This window comes from Mustelus asterias, chromosome 3, assembly GCF_964213995.1.
Source record: "Mustelus asterias chromosome 3, sMusAst1.hap1.1, whole genome shotgun sequence".
NCBI lineage: Eukaryota > Metazoa > Chordata > Chondrichthyes > Carcharhiniformes > Triakidae > Mustelus > Mustelus asterias.
The window spans coordinates 30,798,420-30,811,955 of record NC_135803.1 but is presented as its reverse complement, the minus strand read 5'-3'; the positions used below and the strand labels follow the sequence as shown (position 1 = coordinate 30,811,955).

The following is a 13,536-nucleotide window of genomic DNA, read 5'->3' as shown; positions in this document are numbered from 1 at the left end:
TAGATTATTCACACAATTGCACTTGACCCCCACAACATCCTGACTCAAACAAGAATACTTCCAAGTGAGCCAAACAGCCAATACTACAGCATTACTTGATCTATTTATGAGTAGTGTTCTGGTTTGTTTCTGAATGGGACTGCATAAGTTGAAATCTTATAAAAAACAGAGTTACCTTAGGGAGCCTGCAATTTCCTAAAGATCTGCTGGCAGTTTTAGGATGAAAAATTTATGTTTTGAGTATATTGGTTTAAGCTCTTTAAACCCTAGATCTGTCGATTAAGGTTCCCTATTTCTACACTAAATGTGTAGCTGAGTTTCTTGGTGATTATTATTCTATTTTTCTTATGTATATTTGTACAGAAGCAGAGTTTGGGCTGAACCTTGTTTGTTAAAAATCGCAACTGCAAAATTGAATGGCACTGTGGAACGGTGGCTGAGTGCTGCAGAGAATCTCTTTGGGCCTTATATGTGGGAAAGGTAAGAAAGGAAACTCGTTTGGATGTGGTTTAACAGTAGATATGGGAATAGCAGGTGCATGATGGAAACTTGTACATCTGCTGTTAAATGCAGGAAGCAAAGAATATTTTCCTTCTTTCCCAAACATCAAGTTACTGATCATAGGTTCGTTGGTCCTTTGTAGTGATTTGTGAGTTATAGCTTCCCCACAGAGAGAAAAGATTAGTAAATGGATCAAACTGGACAGTTTTCCTCCACTTCCTGACAGGTGATATCTAGTTAGCACCAGGGATTTCTGGGAGCATGTCATCTGATTTCTGTCTTGTAGATAATTGGTGCAATGCACCTTTAAAATGAAAAAATAACTAGCGCAGAAATGATAGTTTAGTTTATTTATTAGTGTCACAAGTAGGCTTGCATTAACATTGCAATGAAGTTACTGTGAAAATGCCCTAGTCACCACGCCCCGGCGCCTGTTGGGATACACTGAGGGAGAATTTAGCATGATCAATGCATCTAACCAACACGTCTTTCGGACTGTGGGAGGAAACTGGAACACCTGAAGGAAACCCGCACAGACATGGGGAGAACGTGCCGACTGCGCATAGACAGTGATCCAAGCCAGGAATCTAACCGGGTTCTTGGCACTGTGAGGCAGCAGTGCTAATCACTGTGCCATCCATGATGTTTAACTTCACTGGGTTTTACTGATGCTGAAGGGAAAGGACAGTTTACTGTTGGGTCGTTTAGTTATCAGTTTGAGTCCAAAAGCTGTTCGCGACATGAACTTGCATGCTATAGTTAAATGGAATTCTTGGCTGAATGACCAGCTGCAGGAGGACGCTTCCCTGCTGACTCACTACAAGAGAAATGCTCGTGTGCTAAATCAGCCATTTCCTGAACTCAGCAATTTATACAATGGCACATGATTTGCATGAGAGCAGAAGGGTAACATGAAAGATATTTTACAAAATGCTTGTGAAGCTGGAGTTGGGTCTACTGCAAATGCACAGGTTGCTGCTAACTTGACTCTTAGTCGTGGGAAATAAGGTTAGGTGAAAGGTTATATGCATAATAATAAATCTGCTTCACAATTTAAAAGAATTATTTCATTCATATAGGCTGACTCCATTACGATTAGGTTTTCTCAGAATCATGCAGCACAGAATGAGGTAATTCAGTCCATCACACCTTGATAGGGCTGCAATTGGATCCACTCGCTTGCCGTTGCCTATAGTCCAACAGATTTTCCTGCCTTTGTTTTTAGAGGAAGCTGTTCTTATGCTACTCAGTTGTGTTATTTAATGCTGTTGGCTGGGGATCAGCTCCCTAAAGAGGAGCTCTGATTTAAACATATGGAACAACACACTTGGCTGTAATATTATTTAGTTTCTCCCTCTCCTCTCCTGAAGTCAGTATTTCATGCTGAGGTATGATTTTAGAACTGTTCTAACTAAGGTGTTGGAAAATCCCCCAGTCATACATTTATGTGGTCACGCCACTTGTATAGCTTAGTGGTGAATTTTGGCAGGATATTCAACTGTACAAGCATGACAGGATAGTATGACCTTAGCCTTCACATGTACTTTACGAGCAGGAATCACTGGATAGTGGTGAGGAGTAAGAAGCCCAGTTCATTTTTTTCTTGCCCTCTTTAGCATGACAATGCGGAGACCATATTTAGCACCTCCAAGCTATGATTGATTAATTCAGTGCAGACCAGGGATAATAGCTCGGAGCTTACTGGTCTTTGTTAACTCAGAATCACACTGATTCCTTTTGCACACTGACTCATTGAGGAAGTCGAGAGTGCTTTGAGTGTTTGAAAGAAAATGAAGTTTTGTAACATGTGACCATTCTGTTTTCCCTTCAGGTATGATGTTGTTTTCCTCCCGCCTTCTTTTCCAATTGTAGCAATGGAAAACCCCTGTTTGACTTTCATTATTTCCTGTATTTTGGAAAGTGATGAGTTTCTCATTATTGATGTTATCCATGAAATCGCACATAGCTGGTTTGGAAATGCAGTTACCAATGCCACATGGGAAGAGATGTGGCTGAGTGAGGGGTTGGCAACGTATGCGCAACGTCGTATCACCACGGAAACGTATGGTAAGCACATATTTTCTATTCTCTACTTTTTTCAATAATGAATGCGCATTAGGCCTGGTTCTGCATTTGAGTATTCCCAGTGCAGAATAACACGGAACATTAGCCTGGAAATTGTGGATTTGCAGGGCCTGATTTTCCTGCTATTAATTTAAATGTTTGGACTTAGTCATTGCAGATGTTGTTCCCTCAGAGCATAATTCCATACCAAGAGACTTCAATGTTGAATCTGCTCCATTAATTGCTTGGTTCGTGCAACTGTCATTACCACCATTGTGATTGATTTGATGACATCTGGGTTTGACTTCATCTCACAGCACCTAAAGATCCCAACTTTTTGTGTTTCTAAAGCAAAGTAATGCCTGTAACATGAGAGATTGTGCAACCTCTGCCGGTGTGTATTTCGACCCCTTGAATCACATTTTGATTTCATGTTTTCTGCTTTGTTTATTGTTTCGGGTGGTTCCCTTCTTTTTGGGGGCTGCCCTTCTTGCTTTGTCCCTGAGTTTGCTTAATTTGGTTTATTTGGTTGGCATCAAAAATAAATGCCCCCTCTTCCTGTACAAGGAACAAGCTTGGGAGTTCCCAGAGTGCAGGAGATTGTCATGTCATTCTTCTTTTCCTTGTCATCTGTTTGAACCCTGCATTGTTTATCAGCTAATTACATCATACCACCCCTACTGAAAGTGATGTAGAACTCTGCTCCCTTGGATGTCATTCCAACCTCTCTTCTTTGTGTCCTGTGCTTTTTCTTGGTCTGGTGTGTGTGGAGAAGAAGAACTACTCAGTCCTCTGCTTCAGCCTGTGGCAACACTTGACCACACGTGCCTTGCAATACTTCTTCCCTACCAAACACCATTTCAGATAAGATTATCCAGATGGACATGAGACAGTGAGCTGTGAGATCTGATCCTGCTCTGTGAGGGGTGATGACTCCTGACACTCTGATCAGCAGCCTCTTCTAAATCATGTTCCACTATCAGTTCTTTTGGCCACAAGCTTTATGCATCACCCTATGCACTTTCCTCAGATGAAGACCCTCAGGATCCAGAACGCGTAAGTCCTGCTTTTAAAAGAAGGATCCTTTCAGAGCATCAACAAATGTAACAATGTCTCCAACAATGTGTGGCTGATGGATCAAATGAAGAAGCCTGCTGCTTGCACCTGAGATCCAGATGAATGACTTCCCTGCAGTATTGTCCATCTTGGAGCGTGTGACAGCTTCAGGCTGATCTGCTTTGGAGACCCTCACAATAACATGCTTAAACTACTGCCATAGATGCCTTGGGTGCCAGTGAGAAGAGGGATGATTCTTCTGGTCTCCAGTCATTTGGCGCCAGGGCACAGAAAGTATCTCTCGGGGTTTCAGTGACGAGATGGGTACTATTAGAAAGGGAGTTCCAGGATTTTGACTCCGCGATAGTGCAGGAACAGCGATATAGTTCCAAGTCAGGATGATGTGTTGCGTGAAGAGGAACTTGCAGGTGGCGGTGTTCCCATGCTTGTGCCTTCCTGGCCCTTCTCACTGGCAAAGGTCGTGGATTTGGAAGGTGCTGTAGAAGGAGCTTTGCTGAGTTGCTTTATTAGAAGTAGGTAAATTAATACAGTATGGTTGGTAAATACAATTATTGTACCATCTTTATAGTGGGAAGGGGGAAAGATAAAGACAGCACAGTTCATGTTTGGTCAAATGCAATAATCAAGAAATGGTCTATCATACCAGTTGGTGCAAATATCTCTTGCAGTTAGTACTTTGTGCTCATCTAGCTGTTGTTCCAACTCTCCCTGGGTGCCATTCTTCCGCAGGGTCTTCATGAAGGGGCTGCTTTTAAAGGTAGCAGACCATCATAATTCTTGATAACCTGGGAGATCAGATGAGGTCCAGACACCTAAACCATTTCCAGTCCCCAAAGAGCATGGAAATGAAATTCTGGTGGAAAAATTGACCTTTTTAACTGTGCTTCATTGGGCTTTCCAGGCACTTGCACATGTCATCAGACATGGCTATTCTCTCAGAAGCTGTCATTGGTGACTTCATTTATAGTTTTCACAGGCATTATTAGTAGATAAACCGGAATCAGAAAGGCCTTAGTCTGTGTATCCTCCTCGTGAGGATATTGGCAACTGGGTGCCTAATGAACCTGGCCTCCCTTCTTCCTTCAGTCAACAAACTACTGGAGTATTCCCAATAGAAGCCGCCTTTAAAACGTGTGTGGGAGATAGTTGAATAGAAAACCCACAGAAGGTACAAAGTTTAAATGGTAAATCAGTTGTCAGTAGTGATAAAGCAAAAAAAAAATCTGAGAAATATGCTTTCTATAAATCATCCTTTTTCTTAACACCTTGCAACACTAGACATCTATTTTATACCAGCATGACTAACAACTCCATATAAATAAATAATAAACCGCATTATCTGTTAGAACCTCGTAAAAAGATGATTTCCATTTCAGGGCAGGTGTTTCTGCTGTCAGCTGGCAGGGTTGGCAGAAAGTTGTGTTGGCACAAAATCAGTACCTATAGACCCAGGCTTCGTTTTATCACAAAGCTCAAATGGGGACAGATGGCCTTGTGATATTAATTTCCTCAGTGTGTAGAGACAATTTATAGTACGTCAGTGAATGCTGACTGTGACGCCAAAGGCTGAAACAATTAACTTCCTTTATTATGCACTATGTTGTGGGAGACATAGGGGTGAATTTTATGGCCTCTTTATGGCGGGGGTAAAGGAAGGTCATTCAGAAGTCCATTGAATTTTGCAGGACTGGGAAGGACGGGCGTGTGGGCATGAAGCAAAATGCTGAGTTAAAAGGGCAAGCGACAGGAAGGTTAGGATTATGTTTGCAGGCTGAGCGAAGGTGTTCTGTCTTATGGTCTTCAATTGGTGTAATACCCAACCCAGTGAATGTTTTGCACACAGTGCGAGCTTCTGGCTTCTATTTGACCATCATATGGGGCCCGAAAGCCTGCTGGAGCATCCTCTCCATGATAGCATCTCCTTAAAATGCAATCTGAAATGTCATGATATTGACAAATAAACCATTTAAATACAATTCATATTACAAATAATTCTGTCTAATCCTTTTGGAGGGGTGAAGGGTTATAGTTCAGCATTTTGTAGTATTGTATCTGATTTAAACATAACTCTCAATGTTGTGACATGACATGGGTGTTCCATTGCACTTTGGTACATTATTATTCCTTAAGCTGAGTTCATACATGGTTCATACACCATGCCATTGGACGTGCCAGCATGAGGACTGCTGCTCCTTTGCAAGGTGAAGGAAAAATTCAAACTTGAGCCACCCGATTGGTGCCTCCTTCTGCCTTCAAGTGGCCAGTTCCAGGCTGCAGGAGTAGACTTCCATCCTGTCTGTACATTCAAGGAATGGTGTAAAATGTAGAGAAAAAAAGGCTGGCAGAAAAGAAGTAAATATTTTTAAGGGTGGAAAAAATATACATTGCTTTCCCTTTTTCAGGGGCTGCTTTTACTTGTCTTGAAACCACTTTCCGACTGGAAGCACTGCATCGTCAGTTGAAACTGCTCGGAGATGAGAGTCCTGTCAGCAGACTACAAGTGAAGTTTGAGCCAGGTCTGCATTTTACTTCTGTTTGCAATTTATATGAAACCTGCTGATCCAATATAGCATGAATTAAACTAAACTAAATCTACTGTCTGATTTCAGAGTACAATTCTTTTTTTCACCGAGTATTTCTGCATGATACGTTGTGGTAAATCATAGAAATCATAGAAACCCTACAGTGCAGAAGGAGGCCATTCGGCCCATCGAGTCTGCACCGACCACAATCCCACCCACGCCCTACCCCCACATATTTACCCACTAATCCCTCTAACCTACGCATCTCAGGACTCTAAGGGGCAATTTTTAACCTGGCCAATCAACCTAACCCGCACATCTTTGGACTGTGGGAGGAAACCGGAGCACCTGGAGGAAACCCATGCAGACACGAGGAGAACGTGCAAACTCCACACAGACAGTGACCCGAGCCGGGAATCGAACCCAGGACCCTGGAGCTGTGAAGCAGCAGTGCTAACCACTGTGCTACCGTGCCACCCGCTGGTACTTGCAGTCCAGTGAGCAATGATAGATCCAAACTATGATGATTGAAAAACCTGCTCAGTGGATCATTAAGATTTGGAAGTTAATGTATAGGATCTTCAGTGAATCTCAATCCCTGTTGTTGATATGATAATTTATTCAATTGAGTGATTACATTATGATGCTTGTATTTAGAATTGTACCATCCTTCGGTCAATTGAGTCTGTACTGACTCTCCGAAAGAGCATCTCTCAGAGGCCCTCCCCTCCTAACCCCATAACCCTACATATTTAGCATGGCTAATTCCCCTAACCTACATATCTTTGGACACTAAGGAGCAATTTAGCATGGCCAATCCACCTAATCTGTACATCTTTGGACTGTGGGAGGAAGCTGGCACACCCTGAGGAAGCCCACGGAGAGAACATGCAAACTCCACGGAGGCAGTCAGCCAAAGCTGGAATCAAATTCGGGTCCCTGATGCCGTGAGGCAGCAATGCTAACCACTGTGCCACGATTATTACCATTATCACCCATTTAATTGTTCTTTCTTTCATTACCCCACTTTTAAAAGGTGTTATAGCTGATGTGAGCTAGTTTGCATTCTGAGCCAAGCCAGTGAAGGAATTGTAAATCGCTCTGTAATCCAACAATATGCACATTGTAAACCAGCCTTCACAGTGGAGGCAACATTATGAATCCATTGGTAGTCTGTATAAGGATTAGTAAATATTTATCATCATACTATTTTTGATTAGTGACCAGGAGTAGCTGCAGTGTACATGATAAAGGAATATGTGTGATGTTCTTCCTACATTCCCGTGCAGGTGTCAATCCCAGCAGTTTGATGAATCTTTTCACCTACGAGAAAGGATTCTGCTTCGTGTACTACTTGTCACAGCTCTGTGGAGACACAAAGTGCTTCGACTCCTTCCTTAGAGTGAGTTCACTCAGCAGCTTGTTTAATTCTTCATTTTATTTTTAAAACTAACTTTTATAAATAGCAAAGCAAAATCTGGTAGTGTAAATAAAAGCAAAATACTGCGGATGTGGGAATCTGAAACAAAAACAGAAAATACTGGAAAATCTAAGCAGGTCTGACAGCATTTGTGGGGAGAGAATAGAGCCAATATTTTGAGTCTAGATGTCGAGAGTCTAGCTCTGACGAAGGGTCATCTAGATTCAAAACGTTGACTCTGTTTATAGAATAGAATCATAGAATCCGTACACTGCAACAATCTGAGGTCCCTATCCACTTCAAGAAGACGACCATTATCCTGGTACCGAAGAAAAGCCATACAGCGTGCCTTCATGACTATCGGCAGGTGGCTCTGACATCCATCATTATAAAGTACTTTGAAAGGCTGGTCACGGTACGAATCAATTCCAGCCTCCCGGACTACCTGGATCCACTACAGTTTGCCTATCGCCGCAACAGAGTCCACAGCGGACGCCATCTCCCTGGCCCTGCACTCAACCCTGGAACATCTAGATAACAAGGACACCTCTGTCAGACTCCTATTTATTGACTACAGCTCAGCCTTCAACACCATTATTCCCACGAAACTCATCTCCAAGCTCTATGACCTGGGCCTTGGCACCTCCCTCTGCGACTGGATCCTGAACTTCCTAACTCACAGACCACAATCAGTAAGGATAGGCAACAACACCTCCTCCCCGATCATCCTCAACACCGGTGCCCCACAAGGCTGTGTTCTCAGCCCCCTACTATACTTATACACCTATGACTGTGTGGCCAAATTCCTCTCCAATTCGATTTTCAAGTTTGCTGACAACACCACTATAGTGGGTCAGATCTCAAACAACGATGAGACAGAGTACAGGAATGAGATAGAGAATGTGGTGAACTGGTGCGGCAACAATAATCTCTCCCTCAATGTCAACAAAACGAAGGAGATTATCATCGACTTCAGGAAGCGTAAAGGAGAACATGCCCTGTCTACATCAATGGGGCGAAGTAGAAAGGGTCGAGAGCTTCAAGTTTTTAGGTGTCCTGATCACCACCAACCTATCCTGGTCCTCCCATGCCAACACTATAGTTAAGAAAGCCCACCAACGCCTCTACTTTCTGAGAAGACTAAGGAGATTTGGCATGTCAGCTATGACTCTCACCAACTTTTACAGATGCAGCATAGAAAGCATTCTTTCTGGTTGTATCACAGCTTGGTATGGCTCCTGCTCTGCCCAAGACTGGAAGGAACTACAAAAGGTCGTGAATGTAGACCAATCCATCACCAGCCTCCCATCCATTGACTCTGTCTACACTTCCCGTTGCCTCGGCAAAGCAGCCAGCATAATTAAGGACCCTATGCACCCCGGACATTCTCTCTCCCACCTTCTTCTGTCGGGAAAAAGATACAAAAGTCTGAGGTCACGTACCAACCGACTCGAACAGCTTCTTCCCTGCTGCTGTCAGACTTTTGAATGGACTTACCTTGCATTAAGTTGGTCTTTCTCTACACCCTAGCTATGACTGTAACACTGCATTCTGCAATCTCTCATTTCCTTCTCTATGAACGGTATGCTTTGTCTGTAGAGCGCGCAAGAAATAATACTTTTTCACAGTATGTTAATACATGTGACAATAGTAAATCAAATCAAAATCAAAAAGAAGCCATTCGGCCCATCGAGTCTGCACCGACCACAATCCCACCCAGGTCCTATCCCCGTAACCACACATTTACGCTGCCAATCCCCCTGACACTAGGGTCAATTTAACATGGCCAATCAACCTAACCCGCACATCTTTGGACTGTGGGAGGAAACCGGAGCACCCGGAGGATTGTTATTAGAATTAGAATTGTTATTCTCTCCCTTCGGATGCTGTCAGACCTGCTGAGAAAATCTGGTAGTGACTGCCTTTTCTTGCTAACCTCTATATAAAGCATTGGAATAAGACAGAGTAACGAGTCCTTTGATTTGCCCAACTGAATACTCTAACCTCGGGTTATGAGAAATACTCCCTAATGCACCAGTGAATCATTTTTCCACATGAACAGTTTTGTGCTGTGGAATTATTGAGAAATGAAAACCTTCAAATACATTGTGGGCTTGCTGATGCAGCCACGTGTAAATTCATCCCATAAATGGAATGCTGTCACTGTTGAAATGTCTTTATGTACAAGTGGTGTCAGCGGTAGAGTCTGTTCACAATCACAATGACATCGCCAGCAAACACAGAATGGACCCTGTGGTCCACTATGACTGACTCAGTTAACATTGTTAAGTGAAGCACAAATGATTCCATGTAAAAATCAAGCTGCTAACGTTAATAACTTTTTTTTTAGGCCTATGTAGAAAAGTTCAAGTTTACAAGTGTTGTTGCAGCTGATCTACTGGAGTTTTTCCTGGGTTTTTTCCCTGAGCTCAGGGAGAAATGTGTGGACAACAAAGAAGGTTGGTGAGATGTTTGAACAGGATTTTACTCAGTAGCATTTGTCAACCATAAGCAATTGCTCATTGCATCTGACTGTTATACAAGTAAAGCCTGCTGTACAACTAAATATTAGGGGAGCACATGTTTCTCTTCCTTGTTTTGTTTAAACTTCTCTCTAATTATTATTCCTGGTGCTGACTTTGGATTGCCTGCCAATACAAGTACACTTTGGATTATTCATTTGTTACAAAGGTAAATTTGCTTATTGTATTCTTTGGACCAGTAGCCTCGGATGGGGTTTCCACTTGTTCGTTTGTGATTCCTTCCCCTGTTCCTCCCTCCACTCCCCCTCACCATTCATTTTAATGTGCAGGAAAATTGCAGGCAGGCGGTGCAAAACCAAAAAACCTTCGCCTCTTCAACTTGTTTCTCTGCATTTGATTATTTTGGGTAACTACAGTTTGTGCTTTAGTTCTGATCTTTCTGCCGAGAGGCTAGTTGAATAGTCTGTGCTTCACCCCATGCATCCATCCTCTCGGTAAGAAGCCTCACAACACCAGGTTAAAGTCCAACAGGTTTATTTGGAATCATCTGATGAAGGAGCAGTGCTCCAAAAGCCCGTGATTCCAAATAAACCTGTTGGATTTAACCTGGTGTTGTGAGACCTCTTACTGTGCTTACCCCAGTCCAATGCCGGCATCTCCACATCATGTCCATCCTCTCAGTTAGATGGGAGACGAGCAAGCTTTGGTTTTTATTTTGACGGTGTTTCCTTTATCTTAAGAAAACAAATCTGTGTCCTGTGCAATATCTGCCCTTGAAGGCAAGAGTGAAAACATTCTCAAACTATTATTTTGGGCAGAATTTTCCACTCGCATCAACGGTGGGAATCATGACGAGCGGGGACACTAAATTTGATGTGATGAAAAAAGTCTGTTTCCCATCAGCAGGAAACAAGTTTAGAATTTTGTTTCCTGACTTCGATGGCGGGTACAAGATGAATCATGTTTCCAGTTGATCTACGTTGGCAACCACACTTGTATTCATTTGCATCTCATAGATGCTCATTAAAAGGCCAACTTGCCGAATTACATTTCCCTTCCAAATGTTGTGCCTTACCAGCTGATAATTAGAACGGGCTGTTTCCTGGCTGTATATAAATGGTGCGTGCCTGGTGAGCTCCAGTTCATCCACAACTTGGAGGTCAGTAAACACCTTCCTTTAACAGCGATGCTGCGAGATATTGGGTGTCTGTAACACAAGCTGTGCCATGGCATGGGAGGCAGGACCAGCAGGAGGTGTAAGATGGAGGCAGGACTAGAACCCGGGACTTTTGAATGGACCTACCTTACATTAAGTCGATCTTTCTCTACACCCTAGCTATGACTGTAACACTACATTCTGCACCCTGTCCTTTCCTTCTCTATAAACAGTATGCTTTGTCTGTATAGGGCGCAAGAAACAATACTTTTCACTGTATGCTAATACATGTGACAATAATAAATCAAATCAAAGCATCCAGCTGATTTGTAATCCTAGAGAACAGACCCAGCATGTTTGTGCTAGGTACCTAGAGAGTGCCCACAACTTGCACATTCTGAGTTTCTTGAAAGAGGTAGTAAGAAGTCTCACAACACCAGGTTAAAGTCCAACAGGTTTATTTGGTAGCAAATACCATAAGCTTTCGGAGCACAGCTCCTTCGTCAGATGGAGTGGATATCTGTTCTCCAACAGTGCACAGACACAGAAATCAAGTTACAGAATACTAATTAGAATGCAAATCTCTACAGCCAGCCAGGTCTTAAAGGTACAGACAATGTGGGTGGAGGGAGCATTCAACACAGGTTAAAGAGATGTGTATTGTCTCCAGACAGAACAGCTAGTTCAGAACAGCTACTAGCTGTTCTTTTTGGAGACAATACACATCTCTTTAACCTGTGTTGAATGCTCCCTCCACCCAGATTGTCTGTACCTTTAAGACCTGGCTGGCTGTAGAGATTTGCATTCTAATTAGTATTCTGTAACTTAATTTCTGTGTCTGTGCACTGTTGGAGAACAGATATCCACTCCATCTGACGAAGGAGCTGTGCTCCGAAAGCTTATGGTATTTGCTACCAAATAAACCTGTTGGACTTTAACCTGGTGTTGTGAGACTTCTTACTGTGCTTACCCCAGTCCAATGCCGGCATCTCCACATCATTACTTGAAAGAGCCAGGGTATTTGAGGGAGCTTGGTGTTTACAGGGTTGGCTCCTCAGTGATAGGGGGGTGCCCCCAGAAGACATAGCTAATGGTGCTCACAGAGTGCATCTGAGGAGAGATACAATGATACATATTCCGCCACAAAGTCTTTAATTCAGCAGAGTATTGGCCTCATTTCCGAAGTCTGGACAGGACATGCGGGGCTGTCCAATACTCTTCATTGAGAGTGTCATGTAAAGTTGTCGTTTGCTCTGCACAACCTATAGCTACATACGGGGAAATGTGTTGCCAGAGAACGACTCTGAGGAGCTAGATGTCTCCTTGGATGAGGGGCACTTGGATGGGGATGAATGTGAAGAGGACAAGGATTCATTTGAGTCACATGAGGATACCATAGCTCAGGGACGATACGCCAGACATTCCTGTGACAAACTTGAAGCTAAAAGTCTGCCAGCCACTTTAACACTGACCTGCCTGGTGAACTCCTCCCAGGCTGGCATGGTCAGGTGGGAGGGCTTCTGGCTCCCATCCCTTGGAAAGAGGACCTCCCCCTCCCCCTTTCCTGGACAGCCTGGAGGAGAATTCCTAGTGAGGAACTGTGGAGCGGAGGGGTTTTTTTTGGGGGGTGGGGGGGGGAAGGAACCATTGAACCATCGAGAAGCTGAACGAAACAAAACACTTGGCCTACAATGAGCGAATGTCAGTGCAGGTGCCATTTCAATTTGACACCAGGACCTTTGACCCCATGAGGTAATGTTGGGGCAGATGAATTTCGACCTGCCCTGTCACAAGATTTGATGAATCCCTCCATGCTGCCTAATCAATGATCGGAAAAGTGGAAAATTGCACTGATTAATCAGACCTGCTGCCCAGCAGGAATCAGGCCAACTGTTCCGTCTGCAGTCAGTCCCCCAAATGGAAAATTCCGCCTTTTGTTTCTCAATCCAGAGGAAAATCAATTCCAAAGTATATTGTTTCACCTCCATCTTAGGTGAGATGCCATGTTTGTGGGGACTTATGATTTGAACAAAATCATGCGTATATATACATTTATAAGATATGCGTATACTCGCATATGCATAAAATATGCATAAAATATGCATATACTCAAAACCAATGTGCCTTGTCTGAACTTTGGTCACTGCTTTGACAACTTGTGATATAAGATCAGCAGTTCTGCCTCAAGGCTGCAGTGTCCTATTTTCGGACTGATTACATCCAATTTATGGGCAAAAAACTGGCATTACCGACCTGACAATTAGTTGGTGCCCCATTACTCAAATCTCTGCTCATTTTTAATTCTAATCTGTT

General features: G+C 43.1%; 1 protein-coding gene across 1 annotated transcript in view; it reads left to right on the top strand.

Annotated features, from left to right (window-relative positions):
* rnpepl1 (arginyl aminopeptidase like 1) overlaps window positions 1-13,536 on the top strand; it is a 54,617-nt gene that overhangs the window by 26,936 nt on the left and 14,145 nt on the right. Inside the window, exons 4-8 of the mRNA XM_078206927.1 lie at window positions 364-480; window positions 2,333-2,568; window positions 6,045-6,158; window positions 7,454-7,566; window positions 9,935-10,043. Of these exons, the coding sequence (XP_078063053.1) occupies window positions 364-480; window positions 2,333-2,568; window positions 6,045-6,158; window positions 7,454-7,566; window positions 9,935-10,043 (689 nt within the window). The remainder of the gene's footprint in view (window positions 1-363; window positions 481-2,332; window positions 2,569-6,044; window positions 6,159-7,453; window positions 7,567-9,934; window positions 10,044-13,536) is intronic.